General features: G+C 38.5%; 1 protein-coding gene across 1 annotated transcript in view; it reads left to right on the top strand.

Annotated features, from left to right (window-relative positions):
- SPTA1 (spectrin alpha, erythrocytic 1) overlaps positions 1-22,712 on the top strand; it is a 67,680-nt gene extending 44,968 nt beyond the window's left edge. The window contains exons 31-52 of the mRNA XM_060032283.1: positions 423-526; positions 977-1,139; positions 1,402-1,533; positions 2,047-2,184; positions 2,370-2,474; positions 3,527-3,735; positions 4,912-5,032; positions 5,631-5,752; positions 6,248-6,380; positions 6,892-6,990; positions 7,748-7,910; positions 8,517-8,593; positions 11,150-11,359; positions 13,722-14,018; positions 14,846-14,958; positions 16,114-16,131; positions 16,601-16,652; positions 19,059-19,246; positions 20,141-20,194; positions 20,579-20,725; positions 21,506-21,650; positions 22,489-22,712. Of these exons, the coding sequence (XP_059888266.1) occupies positions 423-526; positions 977-1,139; positions 1,402-1,533; positions 2,047-2,184; positions 2,370-2,474; positions 3,527-3,735; positions 4,912-5,032; positions 5,631-5,752; positions 6,248-6,380; positions 6,892-6,990; positions 7,748-7,910; positions 8,517-8,593; positions 11,150-11,359; positions 13,722-14,018; positions 14,846-14,958; positions 16,114-16,131; positions 16,601-16,652; positions 19,059-19,246; positions 20,141-20,194; positions 20,579-20,725; positions 21,506-21,650; positions 22,489-22,614 (2,916 nt within the window). The 3' untranslated portion in view covers positions 22,615-22,712. The remainder of the gene's footprint in view (positions 1-422; positions 527-976; positions 1,140-1,401; positions 1,534-2,046; positions 2,185-2,369; positions 2,475-3,526; positions 3,736-4,911; positions 5,033-5,630; positions 5,753-6,247; positions 6,381-6,891; positions 6,991-7,747; positions 7,911-8,516; positions 8,594-11,149; positions 11,360-13,721; positions 14,019-14,845; positions 14,959-16,113; positions 16,132-16,600; positions 16,653-19,058; positions 19,247-20,140; positions 20,195-20,578; positions 20,726-21,505; positions 21,651-22,488) is intronic.
- Positions 22,713-24,436: the final 1,724 nt, after the last annotated feature.

Below are 24,436 nucleotides of genomic sequence, written 5' to 3'. Positions count from 1 at the left end.
ACTCTGAAGTAGGCAGGGCACATGGTGGCTTAGTCTTAGCCAAGTTGCATGGGACACTGGACTTTTTACTTTAAATCCAGCTTTTTAAAACTTGACTTTTAAAATTGGAAGCTATTTTATATACTGCCTAACATCCCATCCAATGTGGGAATCATCTTCTACAATGGCCATGGGAAGTGTCTCTTCTATAGGGAACTCAGCACCATACTGAGATGGGAAGTAGCTCATTTCAGTATCATTATTGTTTCTCCTCTTGTTGAGTTAAAACCCACCTCCCCATAAGGCATTTACCTTTTGGCCTTGGTTTTGTTTCCCTTTGTGAAGCCACAAAGATATCACCGACCTTTTCTAGGAGGGAGTCTGGGATTGCATGAAGGGCCTAATTTCCATGCATCTGGACTTTTTCTCTTTCTTTTATCTAGGAAAAGAAGATCACTGAACTAGAACTTTTTGCTGAGAAGCTCATAGCTGATAACCACTATGCCCAGGAAGAGATTGCTGCTCGGCGCCAACGGGTACTAGACAGGTCAGGCCCGAGCAATTGTTTTGTGAGTTATAGGTAGATGTAGCAAAGCGGCCTCTTTGTTAACACTGAGGATGGTGGTAACACTGAGTTCTCATTTCTAAATGCCTAAAACTATCTTGAAAATTTGGGAAATGTTCTGATCTAGACTCATAAAATGAAAGACTTGGAAGTTACCTTAGAAATTACCTGACAATCACTTTATTTTATATCTGAAAATAATGAGACTGTGTTATATATAACATATGAATATATAATAATATAAATATAATATGTAATACATAAGGAAATATATGAATAAATAATATATAACTATGTTTCTATATATGACATAGAAATATATAAATAATGAGAGAAGAAAGGGCAGGTAAGCAAATAAGAAGATTCATGAATATGGCATCAAAGCTTGGTGGAAGGGTAGAGGACAGAGAGTAATCTAGCCCTGACTTCCAGATGGAAGGCTCTCAAAGAACAGCTGATTGCTGAGCGAACGAAACTTGGAGACTATGCTGACCTAAAACAATTCTACCATGACCTCAAGGACCAAGAAGAATGGATCAGTGAGATGCTGCCCATAGCCTGTGATGAATCTTACAAAGACCCCACCAACATTCAGGCAAGTTCAAGATAAGAATCTTGGAAAACTTCAACATACTCAGATTGTTGGATGAATGGTCGCCTTGTGATACTGAACACTTCCTTACTGTTCAGAGCACTGTCACTGCCTTCAGGGACTTCTGAGTCTAATGTGGAGTGAGTTCTTCAGAAGTTATCATCACCTTGGTTATGATAGAAATGCTAACTCTTCCTTTTAAACAGAATTTATCTCATCTTGCTTCCTAAATTAGGTGGTAATTTAGTTTCTGCTTTCCCTTCAGAGAAAATATCTGAAGCACAAGACCTTTGAAAATGAGGTCTATGGCCGAGCTGAGCAGGTGAAAGGAGTCATCACCTTGGGGAACACTCTGATTGAGAGGAGGGCATGTGATGGCAATGAAGAGACCATGAAGGTAGGTCCTGCTCACAATGGGTTTTGGGCTACAAAGGCACACGAAGAGAAATCTTTTATACTCTTTCAATGTTTTCATGTGTAGGGATATGGAATATGTTTCATAGTTAATTGTCTTCCCTTTGATTTTTGCACAAAGGAGGAGGAAAATAGTGATGCTCAGACCTTATCACTCCCATCATACTCAGTACCTTGACCTCCAAGAAAGCTTTAGACTTAATTCCTATGTGTTATCATGCTTGCCTTATATTTTCTATCCCTACTACCAAGAGCTTTGATATTTAGGCATCAGCCTCCGTAATCAGCCCATGACCCTTTATTCAAAATTTCTTCTAACACCTCCCGTTGCTTTCTCAGATTTAAACCAGCATAACTGATTTAAAATATCAATATATAAGATTCCAGTACTGGCAGATTTTGACTACACCCTAACTCCAGAGCCTCCCTACGTTATCCTTTCAAGTTGTCACAGGACCCTAGACACCATAATGACCACTCAATTTTGGGAGACTAGGGTCAAGTAGAAGAGTTGGAGAAAAACTGGGACTACTTGTTTGAGAGAACAATTGACAAAGGACAGAAGCTCAACGAAGCTAGTCGCCAGCAGAGGTTCAACACAGGCATCCGGGACTTTGAGTTCTGGCTCTCAGAGGTAATTATACCTGGAAATGGTATGGGCATGGGATCTTAATAAATACTTGTCAGATAAACAGACTTTTGCATGAACAATTTCCTTGACTCTTCTTGGAAAAAGTTGGGGGATGTATTTGCTAATCTTGGTCTCCTTAAAGACAGCTTGCATCTGACAGCTTTATTTGTTTATCCTTCCATTCCCAGGCAGAGACACTGCTGTCCATGAAGGATCACGCCAGGGATTTGGCTTCAGCAGGAAACTTGCTAAAGAAACATCAGCTATTGGAAACAGAGATGTTGGCCCGAAAGGTTAAGTAGTGTTGGAATCCCACTCCTCTGGCCAGAATGGAAATGTTTGTGACTTTTCTCTCTCCTGTCTTAGGAGTCCATTTGAGAACATAGGCTTGCAAAACTGAACTTAGTGTTCTCATCCATCAGTCATTATAATCAGGTCAAGTCCATGGGCTTCAGAACCATTAACCTATTTTCATTAAATTATATTGAATAGATTCTAAGACTCCAAGAAGTAGATCCTAAAAATGATCTTGTTTACTTTTTAATGACCTATGTATATAAACTCACTCTCTTCCAAAGCTGAATATCTGATCTGGTCTTTGAGAGAAAATAGAATTTTATTTTACAGAACAACTGAAAAAAAAAATAGGGGACACATGCTGTGGAGTTGAACTATAAATACACTCTGAAAATTCTATGGAGCATTCCAGTTGTATCCTAATATCAAGCATAGATGTGTCCTGAGAGCTGTAATAAACATTCAGACAGGTGCTCATTTCACACTGGAGCATTTTATATTATCGGTTTTATTGGGTAACACAGATACCCACAGAAAGGGCAAGAAGTCAAAGGGTTCTAAGTTCAGTTTCAGGACTTGATGATATTCCCTGTGACATCACTAGGCGGCAGACTTAGAATGCAAAGAGACACAGAAGAAGGCTGTGTTCTGGGTGGGATCAGCCTAATAATATTACCAATAGAGTAGCTTCTTCTTGAATATTTCAATCCATCAATCTGTGTCATATTCTGCACTGTGAAAAGATAGTTCTGTGGAGACACAGCATTGTTCACCAAGGTCTTATTTTCCATATCTGGAGAGGAAGAAAATACAGGGGAAAACATCAGAAGGCCAAATGTATAGTTCGAATAATGTAGCCATGCTATCCATTATTGCCTCTGGTCTTGCCCTTATCCAAACTGAGTTAAAAGAGCATAAGGTCAAATTCATTATCTTCAAAAATGATCTATTTGACCCAGTCTTTGAACTTGAACTAGTAGTGGTTAAAGTCCAGGGTCTACTTAATACCTATACTATACTATTCACTGAGGACACTTGGGCTTTCTAGGATGCACTCAAGGACCTGAATACGTTGGCTGAAGATCTGATCTCCAGCGGGACTTTCAATACTGACCAGATTGTGGAGAAAAGGGATAATGTCAACGAGCGCTTCCTGAATGTCCAGAAATTGGCAGCTGAACACCATGAGAAACTGAAAGAGGCCTATGCCTTGTTCCAGTTCTTCCAGGACCTAGACAATGAGGAATTCTGGATAGAGTATGTACTGCCAGCTCACATTGCATGGCTAGTCCAAGAAAATAGATAATCCACCAAACATGTTCTTATTTGATGCTGAAATGAAATACATAGTTGCTTCTTGCAGTTTGCATTATTTCTTAATCATGTCTGCCTTAGCCTGAAATGAACATTGGTTTTATTTTTCCCAAATTTTTTCACTGTACGCAGGCAGAGGGAGACAGGCATGGAGGGAGTGGGGAGCAGTTCATATACATTCTGGGAGGAAAATTAAGAAACTGTATATATTTTTTTTGGAAAGAATGTGTAATGCTCATTCTGAATGAGACAGCTGAGCATTTACAACTTATCGGACTGATGAGATCTTTGTCATGATTCTTTCTGTATCTTGTGTATCTATTGTAATATGCCACTGAACTTGACACTGGCATAAAATGTTACATAGTACCTGCTATGGTATTATTGCTAATTCTACTTTTGTTATAAAAAATGTGATTGGAAAATCTTAGAAATTAAATTATTTGCCCTACTTCCACCCTGCCTCATCATGTTCCTCTTCTACAAACCTGCTGATTCTTACTTGTAATCAATGAATTAGAGGAAAAAAATGTGCATAGGGCAACTAGTAGGATATTTTTGAACCTTTTTAGAAATAGTAAGATGATATAATCTTGTCTACGATGTCTTTTACCATGTTTCATGGTGATATACAAACATTTTACGCTCAGAACCTATCCAACGGCCATGATTCCTATAATGTCCCTCTTTATACCTATTTTACCTAAATTAGTTACTGATATTAATAGACAAAAATGACAAAGGTCATATATGCATATATGTTTGTATATGTATATATGTAGGTATGTGTGTCTCTAATTTTCACATTTTTTGAAAGAGAAACATTACTGTAAGTTATGGAGAATATACACACATAGACAGGCAAAGGAAGTAATGGGAAGGCTGTTACGGCTATGCATATGGTAGAGATCAGCATGTTATTTTAACTTGTATTGCCATCAGTCAGATATTTTGCTGAAAGCCTCTGCCTCTAATTAACTTTGTGATTAATGACACCACCGTGTTCCAGAATTTACCCCCACCCCACCCCCAGCCAAACACACACTCTTAGAAAACCTTCATTTTAGGATGACCTCAGATGTCTAAAGTCTATATTTTTTGTTTTTTCCTTGGTCTTAGGGAGAAGTTGGTACGAGTGCGATCCCAGGATTATGGGAGGGATCTGCAGGGGGTTCAGAACTTACTGAAGAAGCACAAACGCCTAGAAGGGGAGTTGGTGGCACATGAACCCATCATCCAGGTAGGAATATGAAACCTGAAAAGACTGGGATAATCTAATAGTAGTCCATGTTATGGATAAATGGGTTGAGGCTACAAAACGTGAAGGTGGCATGCCAAGGTCACATAGAGAGTTAGTCGTAGAGTTCACAAGTGTCCTCCACATTTTGTCTCCTATGAATAGAAGAATCTGCATGGAAACTCATGCTCTTCCATGGAAGGAGCACTTTTAGTCCAGGGCACAATTGCTGACAATTAGGTTACAGTTTGGGACATCTGGAAAATCTGTACCTGAGCTGAGCCGTATGGAAAGAGGGCAGCCCTGAGTCTTGGCTTGGCAACAGGGTCACCCTGTGACCACGAATAATGCATAAAGCAGATCCTGGAAAGTAGCCTCATGCAAACGTCAAGGTATTTGTTCGAATACTTGGCGACGTTTAGCTTGCTAGATCTTACTGCAGCTTCCTTCATTCTCCCAGGATTGTCAGGACCACCTCGAGTACCTCCAGTTTGTAAAAGAGCCAGAGGGTGTGAAGGGCTAGACACTTTTTGTCAGGAAACTGTGGATAAATGGGGAGAGGTTGCGGGGTAATGTGACATGGAGGGGGTGTGTTCTTCAGAATGTGCTGGATATGGCAGAGAGGCTGGGAGACAAGGCTGCCGTGGGGCGAGAGGAGATCCGGGAGAGGCTGGATCAGTTTGTTCAACACTGGGACCAGCTCAAAGAGTTGACCAAGGCTCGGTGAGTTGGGGCTATGAGGCCCAATTCTCTTCTTGGATTGCAGGTATTCGGTTGGTATGGAGAAGATATTTAAGTGCTTGCTCAGCATTTCTCCCCAGCTACCAATCTCTGTCTAATTTCTAAGTGCCTGCTCAAATGCCAAGTCTTCCATGAAGCTTTCCCCATGTACCCCAGGCAGAAATGACACTGCCTCTGTGTTCTGAATATACCTCTATTCTTGTGCTTACTTGCAGCTGCTGTCTTTTATCATTGTTGCCCTACATGTGTTATCCTTCATACCACGTTATCCCCCACATCCCCGTTTTACTTTATACATCTCCCCAGTTTTAACATTACATGCAGTGCTTAGTAATAAAAGAATGAAGGGATATTTTTCTCCCTTATAACCATATAGTCCTATAGCCAATTAAAATCTTACAAGATAGTTCCACTCTGCTACATTCCCACTGCTTACTAGTTTTTTCTTATCTATTGGGGTTTGCTTTCCTCTTACAGAGGGATTCGGTTGGGAGAGTCCCTAGAATACTTGGAATTCATGGCGAATGCTGAGGAGGAGGAAGCTTGGATCAGTGAAAAGGAAGCTATGGTTACCCAAGGGAATTCTGGAGACACTTTGGCTGCTACTCAGGTGAGTAACAGGCTGAATGGATCAATTTTCTTCTCTTTGAATCTTTTCTTAAGTAGTCAACATTTTCATCTGTAAAATTAGAATCTTTCTTCTGGTGGAAGAAGAAAACTTTCAGGTCAGTTCTTAGTATACGATGTTCTTGATACTTAATATTTTTCCACTAGATGGAATGTTTCCTAGAATTACGTAAATTTCAATGTGGGGAAATCCTTATGTACTACCTTGATCAACACTCATTCACAAATCCAGAAAAGTCTAAGGTCACATGGTAAGTTAGAAACAATGTCACTTGTATTCCTTTGGCTCTTTTTCTGGTAAGATTGTCTTTCTGGCAAGTGAAGAGTTTGGGGAGAGGAATTTAGTGGAGCTATGCAGGAGTAAGGGGACACTCATCTAGTCTGCCACTTGAGTTGAATCATCCCTGGTGAATGGCATCAAAAGGAATCAGAATGTAAGTGGGATAGATTGTCTAGTCTTGGAAGTTTTGATTCTCACTGACTCATTTACACAGAGCTTGCTAAAGAAACTCGAAGCTTTGGAGAATGACTTCGCAGTCCATGAGATCCGAGTGCAAAATGTGTGTGCTCAAGGAGAAGACATCCTGAGCAAGGTGAACTGCGCTAGGGGTTCCGGGTCAAAACAGGATTTTCAAAAAGGGATTGGCCCAAATATAGAATCATGAGCAGTGCTAAAATCAAACATAGACCACTGATAATCTCTTCTAAGCTGGCTTTTTGTTATTTTTCAGTAAATAATTTTTTATTCAATTTCTGTTTTCTGGAAGTTTTGTTTTTCAAGTTCTTATAGGTACACTTTTTAGATTTTTAAAAAAATCATTTGTTGACACTCTTATCCTCTGCAGAATACGGACTTTAAAAATATATTATACGTGACTTGCTTTGGTCATAGAGTATTTTAAGAATGTGAAGAAATTTCTTTGCATGCCTCTAGAGATGAGGACCCCACTGAAACCTCTTTGTAATTTGAGAACGATTGTTTTGTTTAACTGCCTGTTTTAACAGAGGCTCAGTGATCTAAATGCTGAATCCTAAAGAATACAAAAGAATGCTAAACAGAGATGACTCTGTACATTCGAGATGCTTATGCCAACTGAGAAGATCACACTTATATGGACAAACATGAGAAGAGTGTCCAAATGCTGGGGTAGAAATAATCATCTGGGTGGAATAGATATTATTCTATTATAGGTGAATAATAGAATAATTTCACTAGATCTAGAAGAGAGTAGCTATATATTTGGGATGGGAGAGATGAGAGCTTTTTAATAATACTAAAGAATTCACATTTCTGGCCCTGGACACTCATCAGTATATCTGTCTCTCCTCCTTTCGACCTTGGTGTTACAGGAGGAAAGTCAGCATAAAGAGAAGATTTCTACCAAGATAGAGGCTCTAAAAGAAAAGACCCCTTCTCTGGCCAAGGCAATGGCTGCTTGGAAGTTACAACTGGAAGATGATTATGACTTTCAGCAGTTCAACTGGAAGGCTGATGTGGTTGAGGCCTGGATAGGTATGACGTGTGAGGGCCAGGGTCTTAGGTTTGAGAAACGCCGATAATTCCATTTATAGAATGGATCCTGGGGCTCTGTTGCTTACCATGGGAAGAAAGATGCTCCCTTCATTACTCACTCCTATCCCGCCTGGACACAATTACAATTACATTCACACACGTGCAAGCACACACATGCCCCCCCACACACACAAACACACAGAGACACATGCTGAGGGGATAACTAAGTACTATAATTCCAGAGAACATCTTTTTTTGGAAACTGGTGATTTCACATGTGATATTCAGCAAGATAGGGCCATGGCAAAACATTCTAGGCAATAAACTGTGTGTTTGATTTACTTATAATTTATCTCTAGTCTGCAGTTTTCCTTATGAAACATTCAAAAGTCCTCTTGGCTCCAGCTCTGTTTCAGTCAGTTTTATCCTGCATAAGTCTAGAAAAACAATTCACTGGACCCTACACCCCCCATATTCTAATGAATCATCTGTTTTGAGACTCAGGAGGCTCTCTTGTGGCCTATAGTAAATATTCCTTTTCTCCTTACCACAGCTGGTACAAGACCAACTCTATTTCCCTTCTTATTAATTATCTTTGCTCTTCAGCTGAGAAAGAAACAAGCCTGAAGACCAATGGCAATGGTGCAGACCTCGCTGCCTTCCTCACTCTCCTGGCAAAGCAGGTGAGAGCAGGGTTGCCTTGTTGATAGATGCCCGTGAAGTCCAAGACCCATATCACACAGAAGCTTCACACAGGATTATTTCATTCCTAAATTTGTGGTTTTATTGTCTGTAGGACCTGTAATATTGTTCCCCTTTCCTTCGTGATAGAGATAATTTGCTAGTTTTCTCTCCCTCATCAGTCTTGCCAATAGGTGTTCATTTTTATTAGAGAACAAATTTTTGGCTATATAATTTTTCTCTGTTGTATCTTTGTACTATATTCCATTAATATCTTTTTATATCTTTATTATTTTTTAACTTCATTTCATATTACTTGATTTTTTTAAATTTAAAAAAAAAATTATTCACTCTTTTGGTGAATAGTCTTTGTACAATTGAAAAGAATGTGTATTTTGCAATAATTTATATTACCTATCAGATTTTGTTACTTATGTTATTTAAATATTTTATTTTATATATTTTAAAGCTAGGTTAAAAGTTGTGTTGACATTTAGAATTATGAAATAATCTTGATGAATTGATTCTTTTAATTATGAAAAGTTTCTCTTTCTCTCCAATAACACTTTTTTTAACACTTCTTAAATTTTTTTTCATATATTAGTATACGATACCAATTTTCTTTTGTTTACTATTTGCAATGTATATCTATTTCCAACCCTTTAAAAAATATTTCTATGCCTTTATATTTTTTGTTTTTGTTGTTGATTTGGTACATTTATAAATTGTAAAATGGTTACCACTGTAGCATTAGCTAACACCTTCATCCTGTGACATAATTACCATTTCTTTCTTAAGGTGAGAACATTTAAGATCTACTCTCTTAACAACTTTAAAGTACATAATACAGAAATATTAGCTATAATCACCATGCTGTGCATTAGCTCTCCAGCACTTGTTAATCTTATAAATGGAAGTTTGTTCCCTTTGACCAATTTCTCCCCATTTCCTTCACCTCCCAGCCCCTGGCAACCACCAATGTACTCTAAGCTTGGCTGTTTCTCTAAGTTTGGCTTTTTTAGATTCCACATGTAAGTAACATTATACAGTATTTGTCTTTCTCTCTGACACTTATTTCACTTAGCATAATGCCCTCAAGTTTCATCCAAGTTGTTGCACACAGCAAGATTTCCTTCTTCCTCCTGACTGAATAATATTCCATATGTGTATATCACATACCTTCTTTATCCATTGTTCTGTTGACAGGCACTTAGTTTGCTTCTGTATCTTGGTTACTGAGAATAATGTTGCAATGAACATAGAAGTGCAGAGTGTCTGTATGTCTTAGATGCATCTTTTATAAATATAATATAGATGAGTTTGATTTATTATCTATTGATGAATTTAATGGAGTAGTAAATCCATTTACATTTAAAGTAATTAATTCATGAGTTTTATTTAAAGCTATAATTTAACACCTCCCCTCCCCTATCCCCTATCCAACCCCACTTTTTTCAGTAATGATTCAAGATGTGATTTCAGTTTTCCTGAGGACTAGCCTTTTTCAGTTTGCTCTTAAACCTAGGGACTTTAGAGGTTTCAACTAAACCTCTTTCACTAAGTCTGCTCCTACTTGATGTGTCCTGATCACAGCACTGTGTGACTGCAGAAAATTCTTAGATTTTAGATTCTTTAGATTTTAGATTCTACATTCTTAGCTACTGTTTTCTGCTTGACTTCTAGGACTTGTGTTTAGAAATCTATAAATACCCTGATGGGGACATACAGGGAGATTATTGAGCCTCCTTTTCTGCAGCTCCCTTTTCATGATTTTCTTAAACCGTGGATGCCCCAGTTTCCCAGAACTCCAACTTTTGTCCCTTTAGTTCCATGAGATGATCAAAAGATCTGAACATCTGCTTCCTCCACTACCTCACCCTGTACAGCTTATACTTCAAAGGGGAAAGTGACAGAGAGTATTACTCTTAGTTTGCTACTATTTCCTTCTCCCTGGAATTTTGATCCCTCAAGTTATAGCTACCTGAGTTACATTCTGATCCCTTTCAAACAGCTGATTTTTTGTACTTTTATCCAGCATTAAAAGTTGTTCTCAAAGGGAGAATTGGTCGAATACATACCACCCTGTTAAAGCTGGGAGTGGAACATCCTGAATTTTGTGATTCTGATATCATTTGCATACACACATGCACACACACACAATCATTTGTATAACTGGCACCTGTATAAGGTCTTTTGTTAGTTTGCATACTCCCACAATGTCTAGTGCTAATTAGACTGCAAAATCTAATAAGTGATATAAAAGAGTCTTAGAATATGAGCCTTAAGAAGAATTTAGTTTTGATTTGGACTATCACATCATGCTCCAATACTCCCTTAATATTAATTTTGTACCTAATCTAAAATCCAATTTAAAACACTGGAATTTAACTATAATTCCAATCCCAAATGTTTACAAACGTCTCTAAGTCCTATTTCATTTTCCTTGGGCATCACTCTAAACTCTTGTATAGGTCCAATCTGGTGGAACCCAGGTATGAATGACCCCTTGGAATCTGCATTATTTTTCTGTTCACAGCTTCTCTATGGGTCTTTCTCAGGACACACTGCATGCCAGTCTGCAGAGCTTCCAGCAAGAAAGACTGTCTGAGATAACTGACCTGAAGGACCAACTGGTGGCTGCTGAGCACAGCCAGACTGAAGCCATTAAGGAGCGCCATGCTGCCCTGCTGAGGCTCTGGGAACAGCTGCTGGAAGCTTCTGAAGCCCACAGACAGGAATTGCTGAAAAAACAGCTGCCCCTACAGAAGGTAAAAAAAAAAATGGTGAACCACCATCAGGCCTCAATTATCTGTACCTTAGCCATGAAATCCAGAAATAGATACTGGAAACCGTGTTTGAATACTATAGACATTTAAGTGAGTACATTGCAAAGAATCAGGAAGACATTCTTATGAGCAAGAAGTAATTCATTTTTTTAGATTGATAGGGAGTATTTTTTTGACTGATTTATCAGTTATCCATCTGACTTATGATGGAAGCCAGGTACATATAATGGAAACAGGTAGGTGAGACAAGGGATAGAAGATCTTACTGTATGGAAGAACTAATACTGGCATGTAGGAGTCAAGGTTGTCCTTCTCTTTTTTGCTAACTCAAATAAAAGGAATATTAGACAAGTATAACTTGTGTTCTCATCTTTCCTAGCTAGGGGACCTTGCATGTGTCACTTAACATTTCTGAACCTTGATTTCTCTATTTATAAAATAAGGTAATATCACCATCATAGCTATTTCTATGTTATTACTATTAAAAGAGATAATAGATCTGAAAATGCAATATAAACCACCATGTTCTATATGGATATAAGTTTTAAAATGTTTTTTCTAGTGGTGGCTGCTAAGGTATTGGATGTTGATGATAAAAATATTAACAGTAAAAGGAAGTCAAGATGGTCAGTGAAATTACTTAGTATTTCTAGACCATAAGAAGTATTGTACCTGGCAACAAGTTAAGGTAGGGAGTTACAGGAATCAGAAAACACACAAATACAAAATCAGATCCTTAATTAATTTCTACTCTATTGAAGGACATGGAACCTACAGAAATTAATCTTAAGTGAAAAGTTAAAGCAATTAATGGAAAACTGCATATCCATATCTATACACACACACACACACACACACACACACACACATGTACATACACACATTCTACATAAGAAGATACTTCACATTCTAATTCTATTTTACTCAATTTTCAATCTGCAAAGAGTTTTATTTTATTTTATGATTTTAAAATCTTTGTAAAATATTCAGTTGATACATAATATTATGAAAACAATATGACATTATTTATAGGTTTTCATGTCCTTCTTGGGTAGAGGCAATATTAGTTTTCTCTGTGTTTGGTCTATTTTAGTGTATAGATTGCTGAAATGAATACAGAGAAGGTGTAATGGTGTAATACCTTTGCAATCTCCTTCCATTTGGGTCAATTTTCTCCTCTTTAACCCCTATGTTTGGAGATGAAAACTTATTTTCATATCTGTATAACATAACTCTCTTTGAAAGTACAATCTGCTGACCCAAAATATATGATGTATTTTATTTCAATTTTTGTTATAAATTTATTTATTTATTTACTTTTGGCTGCGTTGGGTCTTCATTGCTGTGCACGGGCTTTCTCTAGTTGCGGCGAGTGGGGGCTACTCTTTGTTGTGGTGCATGGGCTTCTCATTGCGGTGCCTTCTCTTGTTGTGGAGCATGGGCTCTAGGTTCATGGGCTTCAGTAGTTGTGGCTCACAGGCTCTAGAGTGCAGGCTCAGTATCTGGGGCGCACAGGCTTAGTTGCTCTGCAGCATGTGGGATCTTCCCGGACCAGGGCTCAAACCTGTGTCCCCTGCATTGACAGGGAGGTTCTTAACCACCGAGCCAACAGGGAAGTCCCTATGTGATGTATTTTGTATCTAAAACTTTTCTATTACCTACTGTTTGGGAAAATCCATGCTATTTCTCTCATTTAGAAATTCAAAGTCATTCAGAGCATATGAATAACTCCAAAGAGTATTGCATGGATAAGGATACAGATTAGAGGGTAGGAAATGGGTTTAAGCAGGGGATTCAGGCATGAGATGAGCCTTGAACAAGGTTTAGAAGGAAGGTAGGATGAGTACTCAGTATATGCAAACAGACATCAAGGAAGTGTGGTCTGCAGAAGATCAGAGGAGAGAAAGAAGAAATGCCTATCCCACAAATTGATACTTTTTATTCAATCAATTATCCATTCATTCATTTAACACTTATTTGTGCATGTTTACTATGTGCCAAGTAGACTTGGAACACAGACATCAGAACAAGAAATCATGAAATCTTATCATTGCAATCTACCCTTGCCACTTTTGGAATCTTATAGCTAATATAATCCTAGAAGTCATCCAACTTCATTTGTAAATGTTGGAAGAAGAAGAGAAAATGCTAGGATCAGAGCTTGTACCTTGAATTTACATGTCCATCCATCTGATCACATGGTCTCCATTGGTTTTAGTTCTGCCCTCTTAGAGTGTTGGCCCTGAAAATATTTGAAGACCGTCATTTTTTTTATCCTCAGTCTTGTTTTCTGCTGACGAGCTTTATCAGAAAAGATGGAGGTGTCTTTGTTTTTCCTCTCTAGGCCGAGGATCTATTCATGGAATTTGCACACAAGGCTTCAGCTTTCAACAACTGGTGTGAGAATGCTGAGGAGGACCTGTCAGAGCCTGTGCGCTGTATCTCACTGGATGCAATTCAGCAGCTGAAGAAGGACCATGAGGACTTCTTGGCCTCCTTGACAAGGGCCCAAGGAGACTTCAACTATTTGCTAGAGCTAGACCAGCAGATTAAAGCCTTAAATGTGTCCTCTAGTCCCTATACGTGGTTAACAGTGGAGGTGCTAGAAAGGATCTGGAATCACCTATCTGACATCGTCAAGGTAGCTTGGGGCAGAGCAGAGAGTTCCTTTGGCTATAGTGAGCATGATCACTTGATATAATATCCAAGTTTGGGGACTTTTGAGAAAGAAAGGAACACTATTAATAATTATATTGGGACAGCAGTCATGCACTGAGACAATCTAAGAAAAAATTTGGAAATATGTTCACAACAGGCATAGCCCTACGCCCTATAGGTTAGAGTCTCAAGCATCTGGGTGTTGAGTGGTGATTCAAGGAAGCAAGCACAAGCTCCAGGAGATGGCTCTAAAAATAGGTTATGAGAAGTTCATGAGGCTTGTATATATCTTTACAGTATATATACTCCAAGGCATTCTCTATTTTATACACATCTCCAAAAGTGCCTTTTTAATGTGTTTGTGTTTAATTTTTGTCTGTATATAGTAATGCTCATTACTGAAGCTATGGAAAGTATTTTAAAAGTTTACGAAGAAAAATTTCACTATAAAATCACCAATTTCATTTGGCAACTCATTATCTTTTCCTTTAAAGCTACGTTTATGTTCATTTAAATGAAATTTCAACTGGAAAAAATTTGAGTTGAAGAAAGATTTGCCTTTGTTACTAGTTTATTTGTTACTGGGCTTGGTAACACCTGTAAGTACTTATGGGAAGTTGCATAAGCTTCTTTCACATTTCTGAGATGAGAAGAGATGGACTGGAAGAAAAGTAAGCACACAAGCAATAGTATTGGAAGATAGGTGAGATTTGGAAGAGGGAAGATGTGCAGGTGAGACTCAGAAACAGTTATTTTATTCAAAGAAAGGCCTGCAATGTGCACATTACTATCTGTGATTTGGGGTTTTAGGAAAGGGAGCAGGAGCTGGAAAAGGAAGAGTCAAGACAGGTCAAGAACTTTGAGATGTGCCAAGAATTTGAACAGAATGCCAGTGCCTTCCTTGATTGGATCGTGCAGACCAGGTGTGCTGTTATACCCCCAAATTCATGATCCCTATACTATACTTTCCATTTACTATAGGGATGAAATACATAACTGAGGGAAGGAAGGGGAACTCTTACAGTATTTATGCTGTCCTAAAATCACCATATCCTGTCTGTGCTTTGTATTTGGAATCGAATGTACTCTAAATCAATCATTGCAAAATTGAGAAATGAGAATTTCATCTCGTTGCCCATTCTGTATTCTCTCCTTGATACTTTTTTTCCCTCTCGCCTATAATTACAGTCCAAAAATAGTAACAGTCCCTTATGTTTGCCTTCCCCTTTGTACTTTACAAAGTATTTCTATGATCCATTATCTCAACTTTCAGAGCAACCTTGAAAAGTGTACAGAGCTGATCCTATTACCACTGTTTCCAAATGTGGAAAGAAGTTCAGTAGATAAATTGACTTGATCAAGGTCACATATGTATTTATTGGCACAACCAGAGCAGAGTACACTGTGAATACTTCATAGGAAATTATTATGTTGCTTGACTACTAAAACAGTGAAGAGAATCAAGTGAGATAATATATGCTAATTGCTTTTATTAAATGCAAAATGTTCTATACATGAAAATAACATTTGTCACATCTTCTGGGGCAAATGGCTTGGAAAAGAGGAGACTTAGAAGGTATAATAAATGAGTAAATGGTCAAAGGTGGTAGACTATATTCAGCAGGTGGGTCAGCATTATGGAGTTAAAGTGTTGTTTTAGGCAATCCATGCTACTGTTCCTACAAACCCATTGACAAGGATAAGTCAGAAAATGAACAAAAAGAAATTCTGTATCATGGCTAAATAAAACATCTGACGGAAGGCAGAGGATATACAGCTCACCCTCCTCTGCCTCTGGTTTTGGTCCCTCCTCCCCTGGCAGCAGGTGCCCAACACTGAGCATATCACCTGACACCTGAGCCCTTCATCCTAAAGTAAAGAGATGCACAGAAGGCTCTGAGCTTCTCAGTGTGGGGGACATTTTGGGGACAGTGGCTGGAACAGGTTCATACTTTCTAGGTACAAAGAATTTAGAATGTATCATAAATCTGAAGAAAGAAGATCATTTAAGTAAACCATGTTAACATGTGATTTCACTTTTCTCTCTTCTGATTCCTGATCTGGACCTCCATATCCAGGGATTACTTTCTGGATGGGTCAGTATTTTATGTTATCATGTTTGTTTTGTTGTATCATTCTGAAAGAATTAGTTAAGGAGGCCTTAGTACTAAAGCTTCTTCATCCCATTGCAATCTGATGGTCCCTAAGTAAAATGTGGGGTAAGAAAGAGAAGCAAAGTGTATATCATTCTGGCCCTACACCCCACTAGGTGAAGTCTTGCCTACATTAGGTTAAGGGTATATTTGAGAATAATAACTAGGAGGGAAGTATGGAAGCTTTCTCGTAGGCAGAGAAGAACTGGGAGAGCCTTACTTCCCTTTTCATTTGTTGCCAATAAACAGAGAGGGTTTGGTCTTGTGAAAATTTGGCATTGTGAAAATTCATTTCAGAAAAGCTATATAACTTGGAAGAACTATAGAAGTGTAGGGGTTTTGAGTTGGTCTGTTTGTGTAAAATACTGACCTCTGACATTATAAGTAATGTATTCCTCTGGTTCTTAACTAGATCTTTGCTGAAAGAAACAGGAACTCTAGAATCCCAGCTGGAAGCAAATAAAGTAAGTAATGTTCATTCATTAGCTCTAAACATTGCTGGAATTACAAAGAGTGCAAGAAAAACTACTCAAAGGAAACTGGTGATTCTTTTAGGTAAGTCCCCTGGCCCAAAAGTCAAAAGCCTAAGTCTCTGGTGTCAACCCTGCCAACAATTTGCATTCTAACCTTTGGCCACCACTTCATGGACATGGATGTCAGTTTGCTTAAATCTCAACTTCAATTTCTGTATCTATACAATGGAGTCAATAATAGCTACATTATAGACTTACTCTAATGATTAAGTAAGGGAACAAATGCAAAAGCTCCTGGCATACAACTTGTAACATTGACAAATTTCTGTTATTATTTGATGTGGTAAGAAAATAAAGTTGAATCTAGATGATCTCTTAATAATTGAGTGAAGCAGTGGGCTACACCTCCTAGAGAAATGGAAATAAAAACAAAAATAAACAAATGGGACCTAATGAAACTTCAAAGCTTTTGCACAGCAAAGGAAACCATAAACAAGACGAAAATACAACTCTCAGAATGGGGGGAAATATTTGCAAATGAAGCAACTGACAAAGGATTAATCTCCAAAACATACAAGCAACTCATGCAGCTCAATATCAAAAAAACAAACAACCCAATCCAAAAATGGGCAGAAGACCTAAATAGACATTTCTCCAAAGAAGATATACAGATTGACAACAAACACATGAAAAAATGCTCAACATCATTAATCATTAGAGAAATGCAAATCAAAACTACAATGAGATATCATCTCACACCAGTCAGAATGGCCATCATCAAAAAATCTAGAAACAATAAATGCTGGAGAGAGTGTGGAGAAAAGGGTACCCTCTTGCACTGTTGGTGGGAATGTAAATTGATACAGCCACTATGGAAAACAGTATGGAGGTTCTTTAAAAAACTAAAAATAGAACTACCATATGACCCAGCAATCCCACTACTGGGCATATACCCTGAGAAAACCATAATTCAAAAAGAGTCATGTACCAAAATGTTCATTGCAGCTCTATTTACAATAGCCAGGACATGGAAGCAACCTAAGTGTCCATCAACAGACGAATGGATATAGAAGATGTGGCACATATATACAATGGAATATTACTCAGCCATAAAGAGGAACGAAACTGAGTTTAGGTAGTGAGGTGGATGGACCTAGAGTCTGTCATACAGAGTGAAGTAAGTCAGAAAGAGAAAAACAAATACCATATGCTAACACATATATATGGAATCTAAAAAAAAAAAAAAGAAAGAAAGAAAATGGTCAGAAGAACCTAGGGGCAAGACGGGAATAAAGATGCAGACCTACTAGAGAATGGACTTGAGGATATGGGGAGGGCGAAGGGTAAGCTGGTACAAAGTGAGAGAGTGGCATGGACATATATACACTACCAAATGTAAAATAGGTAGCTAGTGGGAAGCAGCTGCATAGCACAGGGACATCAGCTCAGTCCTTTGTGACCACCTAGAGGGGTGGGATAGGGAGAGTGGGAGGGAAGGAAATGCAAGAGGGAAAAGATATGGGGACATATGTAAATGTATAACTGATTCACTTTATTACAATGCAGAAACTGACACACCATTGTAAAGCAATTATACTCTAATAAAGATGTTTAAAAAAATAAAATAAAATGGTCAAAAAAAAAAAAGCAGTTGGCTAGAACAGTGTTTTTAACATTAACCTTATTTTCTTTCCCCCCACCACCAGAATAAAAATTTAACTAATTAAATCTAATTTATCCCTAATGAGAGAACTTTATGCTAAAAAGATGTTGTCAGACAGGATTGATTTTTGGAGGGCCACAAACCATTGTAATATCTAATATGTTTTCACAACTAACCCCCTCATCACAACCAATTCACTCCTCCCCTCTTTAGGAAAAGACATTCCCCTGTTCAGAAAACATGACCTAAATGTAGATGTTTGGCATATAATATGCCTGAATGACAGAAGAGTCTTGTGGAAGTCTGTCCAAGCCAATGAAGGAGACTGAAGTGTGAACACTGGGAAGTTTAAGTGGACCTCAGAGCTCAACCACAATCAATAGTGCAAATAATTCATGATGCAAATCACTGGGAGCATGGATCCTGGAAATCCTACCCTTCTTTATCTGCAGTATATAACTGTTGACACTTAGATTTATCTATTACAGATTACCAGAATGATAGAAGTCATGTCATTTAACCTTTCTACCACTTTATAAATGAGGAATACAAATATAAGTGAGGTGGTTTTCCTGAGTAGTTCATTGTTTACAGAGGACAGGAAATTTCCTGAAGATAATTGAAAAGGAGAAATGAAGGGAAGTCTAAACTTATCAGCTTCTTACCTTCTGTATCATCCCTAGGTTTGGATCTGGTACCCTGGGTGACTGCCTCTCTTCTTTGTCTTTTTCCAGAGGAAGCAGAAGGAGATCCAGGCAATGAAGCGTAAGCTGACCAAGATTGAGGACCTGGGGGAAAACTTAGAAGAGGCTCTGGTCCTGGACATTAAATACAGCACCATTGGGCTGGCTCAGCAGTGGGACCAGCTCTACCAGCTTGGGATGAGAAGGCAGCACAGTCTGGAAGAACAGATCCAAGCCAGGTATTGAGAACCCATGGCCAGGGCTGGGCAAGGGTGTGGGTGGTGTTAGGTATTAGAAAATTAGCTCCAAGAACTAAAGTTTGGGGTACTGTATACAGGAGTTGCTTCAGCGATAGTACACTCACTATCCCCAGAACCGATATTCTCTCTCTTTACTGACCCACAGAATGACTATTTCTCTTTTTATAGGAGGCTATTATAAACTGGGACACAGTGCTCCCAAACCCCTGTGTCTACTCACCATCCATTTCTCTGAGTCTATTCACCATCTATGACCTCTTCAGAAAGCATTCCCTTTTGTAAAATTCCCACCGAAATGTCTAGAATGAAATAAATATTCAAAGTATAGAGCAGAAAAGAAAATTTTCATTTTTTTTCTAAATAAATTAATTAAATCAGAGCAGCCTTAGTTCTCCATAGCTTTTTTGGCAGCATTAGTTATCTGGATCAGAGATTGGCAAACTTTTTCTGTAAAGACCTTGATAATAAGTATCATACAATTTGTGAGACATATAGCCTCTGGTTTAAGTACTCAACCCTGCTGCTGTGAAGAGAAAACATCTATTGATAATTCATAAATGAATGAGCATGGACATGTTCCAGTAAAATTTTATTTATGGACACTGAAATTTGAGTTTCTCACCATTTTTAATGTTTAAGGAAACAGACTTCTTCTTTTGATTATTTGTAATCATGTAAAAACCATTCTCAGTTCATTGACTATACAAAAGTGAGTGACTGACTGGATTTGGCCCATGGATCATAGTTTGCCAACCCCTGAACTAGATCACTTGACTAGCCTAATAGTCACTAAAATTCCTCTCTTATTCTTATGGCATGCCTTTTTATATTTCTCTGTTTATTTCATGGGTTAATTTTTGTTTTTCCTTTCAGAGACATCACTGGTCTGAGTGAGGAGACACTACAGGAGTTTGAAACAGCCTTCAGGTGAGTATAACTTCATAGTTGATTGGTTCTTTGTTTTCCAGACAATCAGAATGAATTTCCAAGGAACTATTATTTTTCCCTCAGTGTGATTTGGTAGGATCTTAAATGAAGATATAGATATGTTATTCAGCTTCAAGTCTTGGCTTTTAGTATGTCTATGGGATTCCTTGATTTTAGGAAATACTTTTACTTTATGTTCAACATTTTATTCATTTCCCTCCATCCATTAGGTTTTAAAAAAAAGTGTGGAAACACAGGCAAGCTCTCCACTCAACTGATAAACTTATGGAATGTTACTAAAGCCCCAACTAGTACAAAAATAACTATTCTTTTCTTTTTTAATCTGATTCCTACTGAACTTGATAAAATGTTTTTATTCTTTAGGCACTTTGATGAGAATTTGACAGGTCGCTTAAGTCACAAAGATTTCCGGTCCTGCCTGAGAGGGCTCAATTACTACTTGCCCATGGTGGAGGAAGGTGAACCTGAGCCCAAGTTTGAGAAATTCCTGGATGCTGTTGATCCAGGGAGGTAGGAGGAAAACCAAGGGCCAGACCATAGCAGGGAATGAGGCTTGGGGGGGGGGGGGGCAAGCACAGAAAGTAAAATCCATAAAATATGAAATTAATTCATCTTGAGAGTAGGAATATACAGACTACCATAAATGAATTGAGCAGCTTTTGGTGCCCTTTTAGGATTATCTCAGAAGTTCATGGCACTAACTCCAACTCAGGCACCAGCTCTGCAATTTGTTCAATTCCTGGTTTATGTTTGATCTAGGAATTTCAGCTGGTTCTGAGAAAGGAACTTGAGAGAATAATTCCTTCCCTTGTGTAAGATCTTAACGAGACATGGATTATTCAAAGGCCAGCTCCTGCGGATGGGGTTGTTGTGTGTTTGTGAGGGTGGGACAGTCATAGAGGAATTACGTTACTATTAGAGACCAATTCTTTCTTATACCAAGGACCAAAGAAGATCAGAAATAGAGGTCTTCAACTCAACTTGAAGAGCTTGAGATACTTAGAGACTGGTGCTAGTGGAAAATCCCCAAATTCTACTTAGAGAGTCAGGGTGACTGACCCATGTGGAAACAGAGGCTAGAACTTAGGAAACTGTTTATTTGGCTGTAAGGGCATGAGGATGTGGGTCAAATAGAGATCATAGCCCCATAGTCTCAGAGAGCTGAGATGGGACAGACACTTGGAGAATCCAGCTTCTCTCTGTCTCTGAGACACTGAGTAGGATGAGAAAGGGATCTGCCTTCCTCTTTGTCTTGAGAGGGGACAATTCCTGATCTATTTCTCCCAACAGAAAGGGCTATATCTCACAAACCGACTATACCGACTTCCTGATTGTCAAGGAGTCAGAGAACATCAAGTCCAGCGATGAACTAGAGGATGCTTTCCAAGCCCTGGCAGAGGGCAAGGCCTATATTACCAAAGAGGACATGAAGCAGGTCAGATTCCAGTTTGCATCCACTCTCATTACACTCTCATCATAATCAACATTTTGCTCATCTCAGGCTTGGCTGCCTACTTACCATAGGCAACCACATTCCCCTCCCCAACTTTTTCTCAGATAGTGTTATGCACTGGATATCATTTGCTTTGATCACTCATGTTGTCTTAACACAACTCAAAAACCTACAGTCAACCTCTAACAACTATCAGTGTCAATCCCAAACATGCTACTTGGTTTTTAAGGCTATTTATTTAATAAGCCAAATTTAGAGAATGGTGTAAATAGTGCAGTCAGAGTGAGATGGGACTCTGGATAAGAACTAAGTTGAAGAGATGAGTTGGTCTTTTTTTTTTTTTTTTTAAATTTCATTTATTTATTTATTTTTGGCTGTGCTGGGTCTTTTCTGTGCGTGGGCTTTCTCTAGTTGCGGCGAGCGGGGGCCACTCTTCATCGCGGTGCGCGGGCCTCTCACTGTCGCGGCCTCTCTTGTTGCGGAGCACAAGCTCCAGACGCGCAGGCTCAGTAGTTGTGGCTCACGGGCCTAGTCGCTCCGCGGTATGTGGGATCTTCCCACACCAGGGCTCAAACCCGTGTCCCCTGCATTGGCAGGCAGACTCTCAACCACTGCGCCACCAGGGAAGCCCGAGTTGGTCTTATTCATTAGAAATTATAGATTTCTTTCTATAAGAAAAGCACGTGATAGGACCAGGACTGGCTTCTTCTTCCAAAGTCTCTCCACTTCCTGAGTTTAGGGCATATTAGAAGCCCCAAATAGCCAGCTATTTTTAATCCTTATTACTGTATTTTGTTTTTTTTTTTTTTTTATGTTTCAGGCCCTAACCCCAGAACAAGTGTCATTCTGTGCCTCACATATGCAGCAATACATGGACCCACGGGGCCGAAGCCAGCCTGCTGGCTATGATTATGTTGGCTTCATCAGTTCCTACTTTGGCAAGTGATAAGCAGCTATTCCTGGGTCAGAGAATCTTGATGTTGTGGGAAGTATTGGGGGATGAAGGAGACAGGCGAGTACAGAGGGTGGAAAGATAGTCGTGTGTGTGTGTGTGTGTGTGTGTGTGTGTGTGTTTTACATTTATTGCAGGACCTGAAAAAATTCTTGGGCTTGGGAGATAAAGGCATTAACAAAATTGGAGGAGAGGAGGCCATGGGTTTATTTTATATGCAACTAGTCACTGCTGAGGGGTATTAAACAGGTCTCTATTTTTCGTTTGTTGAGTTCTACCTATCCTTATTATTTTGTGCTTTTTCTGATTATAGAATAAAGTATTTCCTTTAAAAAACATTTTTTAAAGTTCTTTTTGATAGAGCAATATGAAGTAAAATGTTCCTGACTCAATTGGGTTTCTATATTTCTGAGAATTGTACTGTCATCTAAATATAGGCAGCTAATTACACTGTAAATAAATGCTTGGGTACAGTAGATACATAAGATCCAAAATAAACTACAAACAGTGTTTCTTGAGCTTGAAATGTGTTTAAATTCTTACATTTGAAAATGGAGATATTTGATATTCTGGGAAACCCCAATATTTTAGTCTATAAAATGGAATCACACAGAGAAGACCAGCACAGCACCCATTTTCTTCTCAATCTGTCCATTTTTCATACTTGCCCATTAGAGTGAATGTTATTACTCTCAGAACAGCAAAATATGGGCATGGCAGGTCTTCTTTTTGTCCTGTATGTCCCTGAATTTTCTCCAAAATTTTAATGTGATAAAAAGAATCTTTGTTTTGATTTACTTTTATCTCCTATTATTGTGAAGAGTCAGAATTTTTATAGAATTAAGGAAAAAAACAAATGACCCAATTTTGTTCCTATTTATGGCTGAGTAATACTCCTTTATATATATATATATATATGTACCACATCTTCTTTATCCAGCCATCTTTTGATGGATATTTAGGTTGCTTCCACGGAGTGAGGTAAGTCAGAAAGAGAAAAACGAAGATCGTATATTAACGCATATATGTGGAATCTAGAAAAATGGTACAGATGAACCTATTTGCAGGGCAGGAATAGAGACACAGACGTAGAGAACGGACATGTGGACACAGAGGGGGAAGGGGAGGGTGGGATGAATTAGGAGATTAGGTTTGACATAAATACACTACCATGTGTAAAATAGATAGCTAGTGGGAACCTGCTGTATAGCACAGAGAGCTCGGCTCGGTGCTCTGTGGTGAGCTAGAAGAGTGGGATGTGGGGGAAGGAAGTCCAAGAGGGAGGGGATATAGGTATACATATAGCTGAGTCACTTTATTGTACAACAGAAACTAACACAGCATTGGAAAGCAATTATACTCTAATAATAATAATAATAATAAAAAGCTCAAAAAAAAAAAGAAAAGAAAAGAAAAAAAACAAGAGGTGATGCTATTTCCAAATAATTTCCAGACCAGGTTTGATCTGAACAGGTTTGAATGCTGACATTCTGTTCTGACTTGTAAAAATTTATGCTGTCATTTGCTTGTGAGAAGACTTAGTTCATTTCTTTGCTCAGTATGAAACTGCCTAGCTGTTTTTGTATCCTGCAGGAACAGTCTCCACCTCCCAATCCATGTATATTGCCACTTGGTTACCATTTCAAGTCTCAATCCCATTCTTTGTATAGAAATTAGTCCTTGCTAAGGGACAAATCCTGTCACAGGAGCCATTTAAAGAAATTTTGGTTAAAACTATAAAGCTGTCTTTGCTGCTAATAAGGTATAAGTGTTTCTAGTGATTTTTGCTTAAACGATTGGGTACTATGAAGTATGA

This window comes from Delphinus delphis, chromosome 1 (assembly GCF_949987515.2).
Source record: "Delphinus delphis chromosome 1, mDelDel1.2, whole genome shotgun sequence".
NCBI lineage: Eukaryota > Metazoa > Chordata > Mammalia > Artiodactyla > Delphinidae > Delphinus > Delphinus delphis.
Note: the sequence above shows the minus strand (reverse complement) of the source record. Positions and strands in the feature narration are given on the sequence as shown.